At 37.9% G+C, this 18,703-nt stretch overlaps 1 protein-coding gene across 1 annotated transcript in view; it reads right to left on the bottom strand.

The window, feature by feature from the left end:
- tmx3b (thioredoxin related transmembrane protein 3b) overlaps window positions 1-18,703 on the bottom strand; it is a 41,279-nt gene that overhangs the window by 4,129 nt on the left and 18,447 nt on the right. Inside the window, exons 10-15 of the mRNA XM_055020959.1 lie at window positions 18,461-18,559; window positions 12,415-12,472; window positions 12,126-12,179; window positions 8,319-8,375; window positions 4,502-4,631; window positions 2,821-2,889 (exon numbers count right to left, since the gene is read on the bottom strand). Of these exons, the coding sequence (XP_054876934.1) occupies window positions 2,821-2,889; window positions 4,502-4,631; window positions 8,319-8,375; window positions 12,126-12,179; window positions 12,415-12,472; window positions 18,461-18,559 (467 nt within the window). The remainder of the gene's footprint in view (window positions 1-2,820; window positions 2,890-4,501; window positions 4,632-8,318; window positions 8,376-12,125; window positions 12,180-12,414; window positions 12,473-18,460; window positions 18,560-18,703) is intronic.

The raw sequence follows: 18,703 nt of genomic DNA, 5'->3' as shown, positions 1-18,703 counted from the left end.
CAAGCCTCTCAATAGATGCCATTCACAAATCAAAGTATATCAGCTGAAAATGCTTTTAAGCTTTAGAAGAAAACACATTTATCTAGTTATTCATTTGAACTGCAGGTTTTTAATTAGCAATCACAAATAATTTGAAGGAATAAAAAGAGACTCCATATGTTTAAGATTAATTTGTTTGTTTGTTTGTTTTTCTTTTTGTATATTTTTATTATTCATGTGGATGCTCTTTGCCGGAATGGTCAGACCAGACTAAGAACATCCCCACCACATACATGAAGCTAATGTAGAACTGCAGAGGTCCTTCAGTGGCTGACTTCTGCATTCTAAGTGTACAAAGGAGCATCATCGTAGATCCTTCCTCCCGGCAGCTGTTTATCAAACACTGCTTCCAAAATCAGTGTTCATATCGCTGCTTTTATTAGCAACTTTTTGGGTTTCTTATAAAGAGTCTGTGGTTTTATACACAGACAGACATTATGTATTTGTTTAATTCACCCACTTTGTTGTTCATTTATCTTAAAGTGGTATGAATGTGTTCCAGTGTTTATGTCCAATGAGAGAGTACCAGCATCCTTCCCTAAATAAGGATGCTAAAACTGTACTCTATTTTTTTCCTTATTAGAACACTCTGCATATTATAATTTATAACACTAAAATGGTTCATTCAAAATTCATACAGAACTCTACAAAAGTAGATATCTTCTCTTTGCCCCTAATTGAAGCATTTTTTATGATTGCGAGTTCACTTTCTTCCTTCTGCTACTTTTTTTTTTCTCCAATTTCCATACCACTGCAGTAAAATGTACAATCCATCATCTCCACTTTAAACCTCAATGCAGAGGTCAGCTGAGAAGAGTTTTAGTTCTTTGTGAAAAAGGTTTCATTTGACAACAATATCACAGATAGATAAAAAAAAAATAAATAAAAATACCCAGAAGGGAGCATTTGGTCGTAGATTGTGACTGTAACTGAGAATTGGAGAGGAAAATGATTCAGGTTACCTCCGGTTATTGCCTCTGGAAAAGTGATGGTAATCGGCAGAGCAATGAGACAGTAGATGAGGTAAGGATTGGTTGCACTATGCTAACTCATCCGGATATGACTCACTGGGTCTAATGTTGCTTCCTCATGATCCTGTCAGATTCATTTAGATAAGCTCCTTGGCGTCAGTGTGATGTCTATTAACTGTTTCTGTTCTATTCTGATGCTCACAGCTCGCTTATTTAGGGAAACAACAGTAGTTTGAGTGTCATTTCTTTCTGTTTTTCACTCAAGCTTTTACAAATATAACCTCTGTTCCATTAACAGATAAAGTAAAAACAAAACTCTTGCTTGTTATTGTTGTGCAATATAAATTAATCAAACTTGATCTTTCGACAAACATATTTCCACAAATCCTACTTTGCATTTTGGCATCAACAGATAACTTACTCTATCATTCATTGCAATTAAATATACTTTAATTAGACATTGGCTTGATTCTTTGAGCTCCCAATGTTTTTAATCAAAAATACAGATGGATTATAGTGGTCCTTAAAAATAATTTCTGACATGTCCTGGTAGAAAGCAGTGCAGACTTTGACACGACTTCCTAAATCATCACTGAGTGTGAAAACACCATACCGGCATCTTAACTTGTATGCCTGTAACTCTTTCTTCAAAGTATGAGACTTGTATTTCCAAATTAGGATAAAGTTTACTTGAGAAATAGTCCAGACCTTTTTACTTCCAAGTCCATGTAAGACACTTTAAATATTGCGTCAGGTTTAGGAGTGGATCACCACAAGGAATGAGGCCATAGAATTATGTTATCGTTAAAGCTGCCCACAGCCCAATGAGAAAGTCCTCCCACACACTCAAGCAAATATTTTCAATTCCTGGAGGATATGGTTCCTAAATATAAATATATGAACGCTAATCTATTAACTCAGAAAAAAAAAAGAATTATTTTTATGACCTAGAGGAACTAAAGTAAATATTTCCTTTACTATTGCATTTATGCATCCCTCTGTAAAGGACATGTTAAAGGGCAGTAATTAGTTTAACCCAAATGCGAGTACTAGTGTGTGGACTGTAATGCATTACAACACAGCTGTGCATACATTCCTCTCACACCCATGGTAGTATAAACACTTGCTCTCCCAAAAAAGCTACTTAGGGCAAATGTGGGAGGAGAAGCAAGTCCAACCTCCTGTCCCTCTTCTCCTCCCAGTCTCACTGCTCTGCGGCTTGCTTCCTTGCATCCATGCAATGTTTTCTACCTGCTCTATATGCTCTCTGCATAGCATTTACACTGCTTACATAAACACAGACAAGGACAAGTATAGGAGGTAGCAAAAGTTTTGCTTAAGGTGGAAACCTGCTTTGCCTTAAGGTCTCTGTGCACCAAACGTGAGACATCTTAAAACAGATTAAAATACAGAGAATGTTAGATAGTTGGTTTATCTCAATACATGTGAGCTGGAGCTCAAAATATTGCTGTGAAGAGTGATTGTAACTCTAATATCTTAAACCAATCTGAAATGGTTGAAAAACATTTCAGAGATATAAACATCTAAATTCTCTGTTTAGTTACAAGCGATGGTTTGGAAAAGCCATGACTCACAGATACACAAAACTGAAGTAATGGAGGGAAGAAATAATATCTGGAAATAACTTATTTTGTCTTTTACCCAAAGGGTTTCACATCAAATCCACAACTTCTGAAATTATTATTTTTTCCTCATAAAAGGCAAATGAAACCACAACTGCTCTGTGCTAGGGAAAGTAATCTCTGACTGCCATCATGCAGCAGCCTGAACTTTAATCTCAACATCTTACCATGATGGTGGACCTGGCATCATAGGCCACACGTTTGAGCCGCTGGATGAAGCCATCACCACCGTATGCCTGCAGAAAAACAATTTAATGAAGACAGAAGAGCCACTACAGTCTTAAAGGAAAACAACAACAATCCAGTTCTTATCAGTACCTTCTTGAAACACTCACTTCAGATGTAAAAAATCTGTTTCCTTCAGATTCTTTCATGTTTGCCTAAGCTTTTCATGTTTTTCATCTTTGCCCTACCGATGACATAGAAGTGTATCTGCAGGTTACAGCAAGAAGTCAAATGTAAGACTTTTCAAGACCTCTTTAAATGATATCTTGAATTAAAGTTATGACGATAAATATAAAAAAATCTATAAATATAGGGGATGGTTGCAAAACAATCAAGGATATAAAAAACTGGGGTCTATTTATGGTTCTTGACAACATCTTTGTGCTTTGTGATTAACACACTGCAAAAGCATAAGTCATGTGATTAACACATTTTCAATAGAAATTTGTATTTCAGGAAAAAAATTATTAAACGTCCTCAGCTTTAGTTTGTGTCCCATGTTTCAGCTCTGACCTCATTTGCCTATAAAAGCATCTGGGCTTAGAAATGAATGATGTGTGCTGAAGCTAATTCATCAGGATGTCCAGTTAATTAGCTCTGCCCCAAACAGGACCTCAGTAAATTAGCTGGAAGAGGGCATGAGGCTAATTTTTAGGTAGCAGCTGTTGCACACTGAGCTTCTGTTGCAGGAAGATGGATACAGAAGTTTTCACAATGCTTTTTATAGAACGCCATTTGAGCATTTTGTTCCCTTACTGAAGCGTAAGAGAAAGAAATGCTTTTCAAGTATAGAAGACTTGAATGCTAAAGCTGGTCATGCACCACAATAAAAGGGAGTTCAAAATCTTCTAAAAAAAAGCAGTAGTGAAAAGTTGGAACAGACCACCATCCTTATCTTTTTATGTCTGAAGCAAAACTTACCATCTGTAATCCCTGTGTTCAGAGATTTTATTCATTAATAGAGGAGGGGGAAGCTCCTCCTCTTCAAGAATTCCCTGGAAACCCACAGCAGAATACTTTCCAACCACTATTATTCTGCATGCGTATATATGAAGTCCAGACCAGCCGTGAAAGAGGCTCACGGCAAACATTATGGTCATGATGTGAAAAGCTTAAAGCTGCCCAGGCTTTGCCCGGAACGGGACGGCAGAAAACTGCAGGTTTTTGCTGCTCCCCTTTTTTGTGGGAGGTGGTTTGTTTTAAGAAGCCAAAAATATCCCAGAAAAAAAAAAAAAAAGACAGAATCTCTGGATGTTTGGCTTATGGTTTGATACATCTGGTGCCTTCACTGTAGAGCAGGAAGGAACCATAAAATCTCTTCTCAACATCGTCATTACAGAGCAATAAAGGAATCTGGCTGTTAAATTTCAAAGACTTGTTGATAATCTGTCCAAGCAGGACAGAGGCTAAACAGAAGCTAAACATGCAAAAGGAGATTGCAATTTCTTTTACTGTGCAAATTGTCTTAGGATTTACAATGCAAGACAACATGCGTGATTAATGAGGACCATTGAGGTGATTACAATGGTACAACACAAGGAGAAGCGGATGAATGGGCTATTCTGAGCTGAAAGCTTAAACAGAAAGCAGCGGAGGGAGACGAGAGGAGTAGAGGGTGTTAACCTGTGCAGAACCGTTCAGAACGCTGCTGATGAATTGGACCAGCTGGTCCGTGCTCTCAATCAGCTCGCTGGGCATGAAGTACTGTTCGTTGGATGTGTTGAGGATGATAACGGAAGGCACTGTCACCTCCCTGAGAAAAAGAAAAAAAAAACAACAAAACAAAACATTTCATTTCTTTACCTCTGCACCAAAAGTTGCCACTATCAAAGTGGGAACATAATGCAGTTATCTTACAGAACAAATTGGGACACCGATAATATAGTATCTGATAAACAAGGTGTTTCATACTGAGAGGAACCTAACTTTTCCCACAGGGTTTCTTTCAAAGAGAAGACTTCTAACAAGATGAGGAATCATGTTGTTTCTTCTGTTTTTCCAGCAAAATGAGGGAAACTCAGGAGATTTTCTTGTTTGTTACAGCAAAAGACATAAAAAACATTTAATTATTTTAAAATTTCAAAACTGGTTTTATAAACTCAATGCTCCTGCGTGTTGCTTTAAGAGCAGAGCAACAAAGCTTTTTTATGTTAAACTTTGGCAAACGTTTTACTTACCAACATGTTTTATGTTAAAATCCCAAAATTCATAAAAAAAAAAATTCAGCTCATTATTTGGTGATGTTTTAAGTGAAAACACCATCACTATAGATTTACTGCAGATGTGTCATTTTAAATAAAGAACTTAGTTTCCCATTAATCTGCATAGTTTATAATATAAAGACATTAATTACTGATGTTTAACATTAAATACAAGTCAAATTAACAAGAATATTTTACTGACATATTTGGTGTTCTCTATATAGCTGTAGAAACATTTTCTGTTTCTTATTTTTTTAAACAGATTCTGGCTTCATCTCCAGGTCTGGTCAAGCACTGGAACCCAATTGGTGAAAAACTCCTTTTAGTAAATCACAAGCCGTCTTAAGGGAAGCCCCTCTGCCTCTATGCTGTGGCCCAGAGGTCCACTCATCTTTAGTTTAGCAGAGGACTCACACAGTAACCTTCACTTTACACTCCTGAGCTGCTTAATCTCCACAAATCGGCAGAGGAATTATAAATCCTTGTGAGATAAGGAATAAGGTCATAAAACAACTAATCCTTTTTCCACACATCTTGTGCAACACCAAAGCCTGGCTTAGATAAGGTATGCCATTGCTTAGATGCGCACATACACAGTCACACAAACAGTGCATCACTGTGCCGCTATCTCATATCCCTGCGGTGATACTCAACCCAGCAACAAATTGCACACATGCGCACACATATCCATCAATGTCCCAATCCACCACCCAGCTGAGATCCAGAGTGCAAACACACACACCCGTGTGGTGGAGTCATCAACACTTCACTACTCTGTCCAGCTGAGAGCTCCAAACACACACACACACACACACACGCACACACACACACACCCACACACACACACACACAGACAGAAATAATGAATGCATATTTTCACCACCGTACTCCAACAGATGGCCCTCATTTAAACTAAATATGGATTAGCCTTTATGCCTCTAAGTGGGACTACAGGGGGTTCACTGGAATGATGAAGGAACATGCCTTGCACCAGCAGAGTCACTTTTTCTCCAATGCAAACAAAAATGGCTGCTTCATACTATGGTGGCCCTTAAGAGATTAAACCATTATAAATAATTTCAAAACAAAATACACAAATTCAATAACTTTGGTGCAAAAATGAACACACCTTTGAATTAATCCATTTTTTTAAGTGCTGTTCAGTTTTAATATGAAGTCGTCTTTGGCTGGAGTCTATCAGCAGGACTCGTGTTGATATTGGAGGAAAAAGTCTCAAGGTTCTCAAGTATCTTGCAATTTTAGCTATTCTTCACAAACATCTATGGACCTTCACCTTCACCAACAGCACATATTTTATAAATTCAACTGTGAATATGCTTGTGAAAACACAGGTTTTGAGAGTCAACACTGCAGCTCTTCCTGTTTGATAACCACCGCTACCATGACTCAGTATAGCTTTAAAAATAACAAGATTGTTAGTGAAACATCCCCAACCCTAACACCAGCAATCACTGCTTATATTCAAGTGGAACTGACAGACTGATTTAAAGTTACTCTCTAATGATTCACATCCTCTAATAAAAGTCTTCCTCCCACACAGCAATATCTCACATCTTTAGTCTTTCACTGCCTGGTAAAGATGTTAGCAATAATCCTATATTAAAACAAACCCAAGGATACCCTTGAGACTCAGAGCGGTTATCTTAGATATGTGTGTGTTCCTGGGTGTGCTTATGTGCCCCTGATGAAAGCTGGGGTCGCCTTTAGAGAGAGACAGACCACTGCCAGACAGTCATCATGGCAATGACAGAAAGGCAGATAAAAAGCCATCAGATTTATTTCTATGAGCCTCCTAAGGGGAAAGGATTGGTGGACAACGCAGGACTTTATTTCTCAAAAGAGGGCAATTAATCCTGCACTACCGCAGCCACATTCAAACCCAATGAAACCCTGCATTTTGCATGCTGCATGTTCTCATGCAAAACTAGAAACACTAATCAACCCCTTTTAATCCTAAATATACTCACTTCCTGTTTAAATTTAGGACTCTGTCAGCTGTATTTGGTCACATTTAGAATCTGCAGCCTACTACTGAATCACTGACTTAATTAGACAGGACTTAGAAGAGTATGGCTGCTATAATCTCTCTCCGACAAACAATAACATGCTCAAATTAAAATAACATCCTGCAGCAGACCCATTACGCATGCAGGCTCTCACACTAAATTAACCAGACACACATAACGAGGCACTAGAAGTTACTTGACACAAAACAGACAAGCGGCTGCTGCAGCCCTGCTGGTCTGTAACACTTGTGGTATTGAATCTAATTAAAAAGTGTGGCATGTCAGATGGAGGGTCTCTCAGAGCATGACACCCTAACAATCGGCCCCAGACTGGGTACAAAGCTGCTCCAGCCGGATCGTCCTTCATTATTACTGCTGCACTCTGAGGCAAAAACTTTAAACATTAGGCCTTTATAGATTCAATCCATTGATACGGAGCCCAACAACATTTTCTAATTCTAACACAATCAATGTAGTTAATTTGGATTTAGCAGGGGAAAAAGTGTTTGTTTGGTTTTTATCTTAAAAGTGTTGTCTATGTCTATTCAAGCCCATTTACTGTGACACCTCTGAAAAAATTGACCAGCTCTATGAGGAGCACTGCAATTATATCTGCATGTGTTTGGGAACCAAACCATCCTTACCAAATGGCACATCTGCAGATTAATATTTTCATCCACTTTTGTTTTTCTGACATCACTTCTTTATAGGGTTTCAACTCTACTGGCGTGTATTGGAAAGTTTTGACCAATGGCGTTACTACCATTAATTTAGGTAGGAATTTCTGGCATTGTTTATATTGAACACATATCTTAGGCCTTCACAGAACAACCAAATTTGTAAGCAGGAGAACTACAATAAGGCCATTGAGGACATTTATTGCACTGAATTTTATTTAGGAATACCTCAGTGAAGGTGGTAAAATGGTGTAAAAATTGCTGAAGGAGGTCTCCATTCTACATGGCCTTCTCAGATGGCAATCTGCAGCAGCTTATGAATGATTTTTTGTTTCTTTGCGCCATGGTCACTGAAGGTCCAAGAAGCGGCACAAGTAAAAATGACAGCGTTTCAGTGTAATTGACTTCTCCTGAAGACAGAATCCTTAATGGAAAAGGCCAGCATTACAAGCCACTGCAGACCTAGATAAGTGGCTGACAGAAGGTAAGGTGAGGCTGAAAGAGAAGACTGTGACACGAGGACAGAGACACTTACCCCATAATGAGGCCGTTAATGTAGTCGTTCCCATCCATGTGGCCAAACTGGAAATCTCTGGAGATGCAAGAAAAATAAGAGAGAGTAAAATGAGCTCTTTCTCCCATCTCTCTGGGCTGTATATTGTTAGCATAAACTGGGACAGTGTCTTCAATGCACAATATCACACAAATAGAAAACTTGGTTAAAAGTAATATGATGTCCATGCTGCTGAAAACATAAGAACGCTTTTGTCACTGTGGGAGGGGATGAAAAAAAATATCCCCAAAGCTCCATCCTGCACCGTCCCTATGCTTCTCCTCATCTTCTTCGCCACAGAAAAGTCTTGGGTTATTTATCTAAATGATAAGGAAGGAGGAGGAATTCAATTTGTACCTCATTGTACTGCACTATGTCTGAGAAGAACACATTGCAAGCAGATGAGGGAAGGGAGGGAGAGGGCCAGAGAAACTGGCGACTTTTGCCGAATGACTGATTGCGACAGCCCGCACATATACATTATATTCATTTTGAATCATTGCTACATATAGGCGGATTGTCCCCATGGTGCTGAGCAGTACCGCATGTGCTTATGTGAATGGCATGATTATTAAGACTGAACAATATAATAAATTTTGTGGAGGCAACAAAAGAAAGAAAAAAGAATACCTTCAGTCAATGTTCGAGGTAATCGTACTGACAATAGCAAACCGGACTGGGAATAAAACTCATCATAAAGTAAAAGCCCGCGCTGGAAACAGCAGCGGCGTGAGATACGGATCTGAATTAAGTAGAAAATGATTTACACCTCAAGAGCTACCAGAGAAGTGAGGAAATGCAACACTGAAAATGTGACATGGAAAGGCTATAATTTTGTTTTCTTTGTTTTTTTTTTCAGATTTTGCCTCTTTATTTTTTAGCAGATTTGATCCCTATGCATTTTAATCTTCTCACAGACATGCCTTGAACCATTAAGAAGGCTGCTAAGAACACAATATAAGTTTAATTAAACACTCCCACACTTGTAGTTTTATAAGGGCAGGTTCACCAGGTATATTTCTAATTACGCGAAGACCAGTCAAGCAGATTTAAATAAAATAATATTGACTTTAAAGAAATTACAATATTACGCAATACAGCATCTCAAAAATACAAAGAAATGTTTGATGTTCTCTGCTCCATTTTCATCCAAATTCCTGAGTCAAATATATCAACTTAAGTTGATTTCAAACTTGAAAATTTAAAGGTCTACCAGCAAAACCAGCTAAATCTTATATAGCTGTCAAATATATAAACAAAACACAAAATGAAGCAGGTTCTTAATAATACTTGAGAGGGAAATAAGACTACTTATTGCTTTTGCTTAACTTTATATTGCATTCAAGATTCAAGGCTACATCCTAAAGTCTTCCTAATCAGTATAGAATAATTCAGTCCAGGTTTGAATTGTCTATACATTAAGGTTTCACTTTCAATTGTTTGTCAAAATCCAGTTGGTTTTTTTGTGTTTTTAACTAAACTCAACCTCTACAAGGAGAGGTTTGGACTTCATCCCTATAATGCAAAAGAAAAACTTTGAATTTGAGCCAAATCAAACTGAATGTGTTGAAGACACACTTTGTCTCACAACTACAATGTAGCTCCTAGTCAGATGTTTGGTGGAGGTTAGATTGCTCCACCTGTGTCCTAGAACCAAATCCATCAATGTGCAGAGAAGTGGCATGGTGGAATCAGTCATGTTGGAAAACAGAGGCTGTCATGTTACACGTCATGCCTCCCACTGGAGAACCATTTGAAAGTATACGGTCGCTTCACTGCATCACTATTGCACAGCGTGGATGAAACAGAGGCAAACAGAAAGAGCACAGCATTGGATTGAGGGGGCTTATAAATTCAGGGAAATATTTTTGTTTTGGTGTTATTTTTATTTGCTTAAAACAGAACTAAGGGTCAGACATATAAATAATCATGAGATTAAAGATTTTAAATTAACTGTATCAGCTTAGCTATTTGTCCATTATTAATCTATTTATCAATGCATGCATCCATCCAATTATCCATGGATCCATTCATCTGTTTATCCGTTTATCAATCCCCACATTTATTTATTTCTCAATCCATCCATCTAAACCATAGGTTCTTGTTGCAACTATCCATCTAATAAACAATGTATCCATCCATGCAGCCATCCTCTTGCAGGAGTATCAATTTTAGATTTCAAGTTCCTACAAAAATATCTTCACTGAATACATAATGAACTTTGGTATTATTAGATTAAAACTGGCAAAAGAATTTATTTTAAAAGAAAAAAATATATTAAGCCGCTCCACTGAAGTTTCTTTTAAATCCCTTGAAGCCCAATGCTCCTTCTATTTTCTGGTTCCCAGTATGCTAAAAGCACACTGCTTTCTGTTCCTTTACTTTGCCGTTTTGGGCTGGGTTTGAAAAGTTTTTTTTGTTTGTTTGTTTTACCACTAAAAACAACTAAATGAGCAGAGTAGAGTGAACTGAAAAACCAGAACTACGTACTTATGGGATCTAAAACCAAAACAATGCCATAGAACTCCTAAAAAAAATCTATTCTTGGATAATGTGAACATTATAAAGTATAAAACTAAACATTGGGTATACAAGTATGCTTACCCGGACTCTCGTGGGCTTTAAATGAGAAATTATGAGAGTCTAAAATCCTTTATGGATATAAATTAAGGCTCAGAGGTCTCAGTTTGTGAGACTTTGTGATAAAGCTTTTCTTATTTTCAGCTCCAACTGGCAGATCAAAACCAAGACAAAGCAACATGTGCTCAATTCCAGCACATTCATGCCCACCGACTGACGAGAATCCCGTTTGGCCACGAACGCCACAAGTGGTGGGTGAGTTGAATACCACAGCACTGCATCAAACGGCATTGCCTTGTTCAAATGTCAGCCCTTTCCTGTGATTTCTTCTCTCCATGTGCTACCTCTACATACCACCAGGGGCGACACTGCAGCCAGCGACTTGTAATTACAAGCTCCGTTTAGGTGTGTCAGAACCCTGCAGGCGGCTCTGATCTCAGTGGGGGGGAACTCAAATTCAGACATCTTTGGGGGAAGAAAAAAAATGAAGCAACAGCGGAAGGTAGTGTGGCAGATAGTGGTATAATTGATGATGGGGATCTGAGTAATTCAATCAGCCCTAATGGGAATGCCTGGAGAGGGAGAAGCGCTTTGATCACAGCGGTTTGAGGAGGACATCTTTATTCAAATGCAGCAGCCACTTCAGCACAGTATATTCCTGCTTTAACCAGAATCCTTCAGCTGGAGGATGACCCACCAGCTGTGCTTTAAGTTAACCAACTGCGCACAATCAACACACTTTTATTTGAAACCCTTTGTTAAAATCTGCTTCTTTTTCTTCCCATCCTCTTGGAGCAAAAATAGCTTCTCCTGAAATTATACACTGCTTTGTTTTTATTTGCCTTGTTACAGAGCAGCGTTCCTGCAAGAGAACAGGTCGAGCAGCGCAGCACGCAACATAAACACCCCGGTACAGAGTTGTTTTCGCGCAGGAAAACAGAAAATTATGCATTAATAAAGGCTGAGCTGCGGTTGTGATTGACAGCTGAAAAGAACACCTATATTTGGAAGCTGACATTTCACATAATTACCTTTCCACTGAACTGCTACAAAAAAAAAAAGAGAGAAAGGGAAAACAGACGTGCCCTGACAATAGCATAAACTTGCTTGTGAATAGACTGGCAGCATTTCCCCAGAGAGTACGGCGTCCTGAAATAAATGTATAAATTGGATTTTCATCTCTGACCTCATCGTGTCTCCGTGCCTCACCTGTTAAACTGTTCTCTGTATTCCTTCGCCACCCGCTGCATCAAGGTCTTTAATCTAAAAGCAAATGAGAAGAGAGTGAAAAGCCACATAAGTCAGAGCCCATCCTTTTTTTTTTCTTATTTTTTATTTATTTTTAGCCGTTGGCTGCAATTTGTGGGGAGCTCCAAACAATAACAGTCAGTCTTATCTCTATTCGAAAGCCACACACTGAAAAGCCTCTATGGTGGAGAGTGTGGAGAGCCATTTGTTTATTACGGGCACAGCTTTTTAATTTCTGTCTTGTCTTTACCTGCCGCTCTGCTCTGTGGGGTCTTTCTCGTCGATGATCGCAATTGCCACTAGTTTACCTGTGGCAGGAAGACATTGATTAATTTTTTTTTTTAAGTCACATAATAAAGAAAAGATGGAGACAATTTGAGACCAGTTAGACACTGGCAGGAGGATTCTTTTACAACTTTTGTGCCAAAATTACTTCTTTTTCCTAAAGGAAATATCTGAACTCCTTTGATATTTAGAAACAATATTAAATAAGTATGTCTGAAATGATAATTCATAGAAAATTTACAACAGATATTACAGACTTTATGGGTGGAAGTGTGAATGGATGCACAGATGCATGGGTGTATAAACAGTCAGATCTGTGGATGCATATTAAGTATTTGTACGCTGGAATCATGTGAAACCAAGGCACATAAATTTGGTCAATGGATGAACGAACAGAAAGACGAACAAATGAATGAAAGGAGGAACAAATAAATGGACGAAGGGAACGTTTGATAAATAAATGGATGGACAGACAGATTTTTTGTCTTCCATATTAATTCAGATCTGAGAAAATATTTAAGTTCCAGACTTTTCCAAACTGTAGGAGCTGCATGAGAGATGCTTCAGCAGCACTCAACAGGGAAAAGAAAAGGAGAGACATGGAGGTTGATTTACCCATTAATCGCTCAAACATTAAACTAACTTCAGCTTTCTGCTTCGTTGTGCAGGAAACAAGTGCTCAGTTTGTTGCAGAGCTATTAAGGTGCCATTCAAAACCAAAACCCATGAAATGACAAATAGGTCTACTTAAAAAAAAAAAAAAAAAAGACTCTTACACAACTTAAAAAGGTCTTCTATTTAAGCTGCTACGGTTTGAGGCAGGAAGCCCCTTGACATTTAGATGAGAGAGGCAGCCTGCCCCCTGCTGGTCATTGATGCAGAAAGGTTATGTAGAGAAAGTGGACAGCCTGGAGTCAGAAGAAGAGATAAATACTTGTAATGCAGAGAAGAAATTTTAATAAATGGCTTAGTTTGTGTGCATTTCTTCCAACTGCAGAGCGCCTGTCTTCATGGGAGTTTCTCAAGCGGGAATGTGCATAATTAATGCCAGCAAGGATTTGAGAACTTAAGAAGGTACACTGAACTGGAATAATATGCATTGAAAAGTAATTCATCAGTGGCTTGTCTGAAAGAGTACTGAGATTTTAAAACATCACTGCAGTTTTTTTTCTTTTTTTTTTAATCTGGGATACACTTCCTATTAAACCAAAAAGAAACAATGCATTCTCTTCTATTTTAATATTAACCAGCAATTTTAATATGATTATTTTATCATGCTTCATAAAGTATCTTCTAAACTCCTCATATGTTCACGAAACTTCTTCTGGCTTATATTGTTCTGTGTGGTAACAATATTGTTAGAAAAGCTTGCAACTCATTAAGCATTCACAGGTTTTCACTGCAAATTACAGGCCCAAATTTTCCAAAAATTGTAGAATTTTTCTTCTGCACTTTCTTCTGCAGAGACAACAATTGTAGTTGTGGTGCAATAATACAACCAGCTGAGGAGCATCATTACTACGGTCTTCAGTGCAGGATTATGTAGCTGTAATGGAAAATTGTTCACATGGAAACATTAATTTCATCAAAGAACTTTGTGCTTGGAGTTGTTAATTTTATTTCAGTTGACATTAATCCACTTCTGAATTTGTGGTAGTTTCTTTTCCAATGGCTGCTGAATGGCAATTTGAAATTTTGGTAGACTCCGAGTGATTTACTATTTGTTTTCGAGTCAGCCAGCAAGAATCTAACACTTCGTATGAACATGTAAGTAATCAATCAATCAATCAATCAAATTTTATTTGTATAGCACATTTCAGCTACAAGGCATTGCAAAGTGCTTTACATCATAAACACAAAACACAAAGGCATGCAACATAGAATAAAATACCAAGTGTTTCCTTTTTTTTTTCTTTTTTTTTCTTCCTTTCCTTTCTTTTTGTCACGGAATTTAAGCGCCTAACTTACATGTATAATTATGCTTTTATAAGATAGGTTTATACAAAACCTATCATTTTTCATTTATCATTTTTCATTAAACCAAAATCTGTGAGGGGTACGAATATAAGCATAAATATGGGGTCGAAAAAGATCAATTACAGCCAAAACTTTTGAATTTGAAACCCAACTATTTAGTCTTCATCATAACACGTTATGTTATGTTTTCATCTTCATCTCCAATTGTCTCAGACTTCATCAAATGCAGCATTAATTGGATATTAGGAGACAAGCCAAAATGTGTTTTGTTGCTTTTTCACTTTATTCACATGAGCTTAGGTCCTGCTTCAGAAGTTTGGTGTTTCATGCGAAACATGCCTCTACAAAAATCAGATTCAGACTTATTATTACTCACCAGTTTTTCAGCTTGCTACTCTCTGCTATCAAGTCTCTCTGCATGATATTTGGTGTTATTTGCGACCCAGAGATGGAGAGCAAACACAGTTCAATATAAAACTTAAGGTTGTTTTCCACAAGCCCATATTTAAAAACGAGAATCAATTTGACCTCTTCCATCATTAAGGCTTGATTACCGTGCCATGCGGGATTCTTAATGCCAAGGCTCTGATCATCGCTCACATCAAAAGATTCGGGATGAGAATGAGATCATGTTTCATCAGAGAGAATTTCTGAATATCTTATAAATGCTCAAGTCCATCAAGTTAAAATATCGTCTGCTGCAAGCTTAAAGACCCGCTTGGCGACGGAATCTAATTTAATGCATCCATCTGAGACCTCACATCGTTTTTCTGTAAATTTGCCAGAGCATTTTCATAAACTATAGCCAGCTCAGTTCTATAATCCACTGGTTTAGTGACTGTATTGTTTACCCAGCTGAAGACTAACAGTTTGTGCCTTAAATCCAGTATAAATATGCAGCAAGCGTGATATTGATGTGATAAATGTAGGAAAACGAGAGGGCACAAAAATTGGTACGTGGAAGATGACAAATGTTTTCTGGTTCTCCTGTGTTGTTATTGCGGATGTCTCCGCTTCTGAAGAATAACCTTCCAATATTCCAGTGCACGACAACATAAAAGGAGAAGTGCTTTTTAATATCGCCAAACATATTCTGCTTTCAATATGCAGCCAATTCATCTCCCTGTCTGCCTCTCTGTCCTTTAAATCCTCACAGTTAAATAAATTACGGTTTCAGGCTCTTCATTGATTTTTTTGGGTCACACCAGTATTTAGATGTGGGTACAGAGTTCTGTGTCAGTATGACTTATGATGTGTGGGATGGAGGGGAGGATTTTTTTAAGCATAAAATGTCATCCCAGCAGCTCCACTGAGCTGCAGTCCATGAAATGTGATATTCTGTTGAAAAGACTCCAGCAACAGGGCTTCTGCCAACTTTTTTTTTTAAACTTCCTTCAAGCATTTACATAAATCAAAACTGCAAATTCTTTAACAGTCACACATTGTTTATCCAATTAAAGCAGTATTGCTAAGGTTTAAAAAGCAGGAAGTCTTGCTTAAAGGAGAAAGAAAGCAACCTGAATCAGACTAAATAGATTCAAATACTTTACACAAACTACTGTCTGTGTAAAGACAGTAGTCTTTAAAACCTTAAAGTAGTAAGGTTTGTGTTTGGTTGATTTTATTGTTGTTACAATGCTTCTATGTAATTCACCTTTTTATCATTAGAAAGCCTGTTTATTCTCTCTTCAAAATGGCGCCATATATGCAGGTTGAATAGAGTTGTGTACATGGGTTACACCCATAAATAACTTGCCAAATCTTCCTTAAAATTGCAAAACTGCTTATGATGGAGGAAGTGGGACGGTGTTTTCTCCATGATGGAAAAACAAGAATTTTCAACACTGGAGGAGATCCCAATGCAAAGAGAAATGGAGATGAGATCCTGCAACCAGTAGCAATCCTATGTCTCCAGACTTAAACCACTTCTCCACTATCATGTCTCCTTCTAACCGGTTAATGTCTGGTTTGGTTCTACCACAGTTGATCAATTAAAGCCAAAAAAGTACAGTTTGTTCCTCTGTATTGTGGATGTGAATTTAGGCAGGAATTTGGGCGGCTGTGAGCGTGCAGCATCTTTGGTTGACATTTTAATGAGGTTTGCAGAAACACTCAGCAATGGAAAAACTTCAAGGTTTCAGATTTAGGTAACAAGGTCAAAAGATGTAAAGTAAAATTTACACAAACTTTATTTATAAAGAAAAATTTAAAACAAAGAAATAACTACATCACAACTAAATAATATTATGTAATTCTGACTGCATCTCGCTGACTGGAGATGCAGTTTCTCGCTTTTTCATTTCTTCCCATTCTTCTGAGAGTCATGCTGCTTGCAGGGTAACGAAACACAGTCATTCCACTCCAAAAGTTGACACGTGTGCTCAAGATTAAATTCATAAATACACTTCTCCACGCTGTGCAGCTTTATGATAGTAGACAACATGTCCGCCACCCCACTTTGGTGGCTGAGATGTTGTTATATGGAGTTTGCAGTAACATAAATAAGACAATCTTTGAATTCAGTCTGCTGGCTGGCACGGCTTGTACTACTCCCGAAAAAAGTACGAAAACGTGGAAGAACCGCATACAGCAACCAAATGGAGATTAATTTGGACTGGGGGAGAACCAGTTAAAGCCGCTCTAGTGGAGAAGCCCCTTTAGAGACTGAACTGTAGGGTACATACAGAATCCAATCATACTATGTATGATTGGATTCTACAATCTGCTGCATTTGAACATGAGCTGATTTTTCTTCCATATCTGAGATGTTTACATTTAGTTTGAAGTTGTTTTAGGTGAGAAATTCACCTAAGTGCAGAGTGAGCTTACTGCTGTTGAAAAATGCACACCCTGACATGGTTCGGTCAACATTTCTTTCTGCAGCTGCGTGAGAAACCTTAATCTCTCCAAATATCAGACCATAAAGACAGCTGGGAGTTCACTCTATTTTGTTTTGGTGTCACTTAAAAGTTAGCCAACAAAACAATGCATTACACTCCTACTCCACATTCTGCATGTGAAGTTGACAATGCTGTACTGGATATTTTCAATATGAATTTGTGTGCCGTTAAATTAAAGAAAAGATCTTACAAAGTCTGAGAAATTTCAGTTTAATGGAAGTAAAATGTAAAGGAGTGAAAGGCGACTGGAGAAATGTACAGATTATTCATTAACATTTTTGCACCAGTAAGTATTTTAGGGAAAACATCAGGGTTAACTCTCTTGCCTTAGGAAACGTGAACATATCAAAAACCCCTGCATTAAAGTGCACACCTCTTTGGAATCCAGCCACTTATCCAGCAAACCTCAGCTGCTCTAATGCTGTAAGTATAAAGCCTATAAAGGAAGAAAATACTGTCTAATATTAGAGAAGCACTGCACAGAGTATCAATGTACCGCTGTTTAAAAGGCAGTTTGCATTTCACAATTGAGCTTAAATTACCTTTCCAGGGAAAGGAGTTTTTGAACAAGAATAACAAACCCAGCTGTTTCTGGAGGGCATATAGACTGAGCAAAAAATAGCTCCTTGAGTACAGTTGAAGCTGAACAAGCTTCTGATAGAAGATGTTTGACTTTTAATTTTAAAGCTGCCCTATGGCAAGCGACACGTTTGAGGGCGAGGTTGCCAAACATTAGGGCGTTATTTATATAACATGTTGTTGACATGCTTGACTTATGCTTGTGTTTTAATATGCAGTTTAGAAATGTTTACCAGCGTCTTTGGTCATAAAGATTAAAGAAGAGCTATATGCATAAAAGAACAAAATAAAAAAAACACAGCTACAGCGCAAAATATAAAGCAGAAAAGCTTCAAAATGAGTCTGTAAAAAATTTTAGCTTTGTTTCATCTGGTAAAGAAATATTGATATGCTCCTTATGCTCCGTGCAACCAAGAAAGGAGACAAGGATGACTGCTGATGCTGGCTTCTACCATAGTGCTAAAATGATTTCCACTCTGTGTATTAATGCATATTAAAGTATATTTGGTGTTTGAACTTTTAAAATTGACAAGTTTTTTAGTTGAAATGCGCTACCTGTTTCTCCAAGCTCATACAGGGTAAAGCCGTCAATATGAAGGTATCCCTGGAAGCGCTCCTTGTTCACCCACGACGACAGGCTGCCGTCTTCATACTCTGCAAACATACAGGGGGGAATATTTCAGAAACAAGGGGACAGAGCAGCTTATTGAGATTCACCACACAACCTGTTGATATCAAAAGCAAAGCATAGAAAAGTATTGATGGCTGGACTGTCAGAAGATCACAATGTTTACAACA

The sequence above is a fragment of the Poeciliopsis prolifica genome, unplaced genomic scaffold (assembly GCF_027474105.1).
Source record: "Poeciliopsis prolifica strain line A6 unplaced genomic scaffold, Auburn_PproV2 SCAFFOLD072, whole genome shotgun sequence".
NCBI classification, from domain to species: Eukaryota; Metazoa; Chordata; class Actinopteri; order Cyprinodontiformes; family Poeciliidae; genus Poeciliopsis; species Poeciliopsis prolifica.
This window is presented reverse-complemented; position numbering and strand designations above follow the sequence as displayed.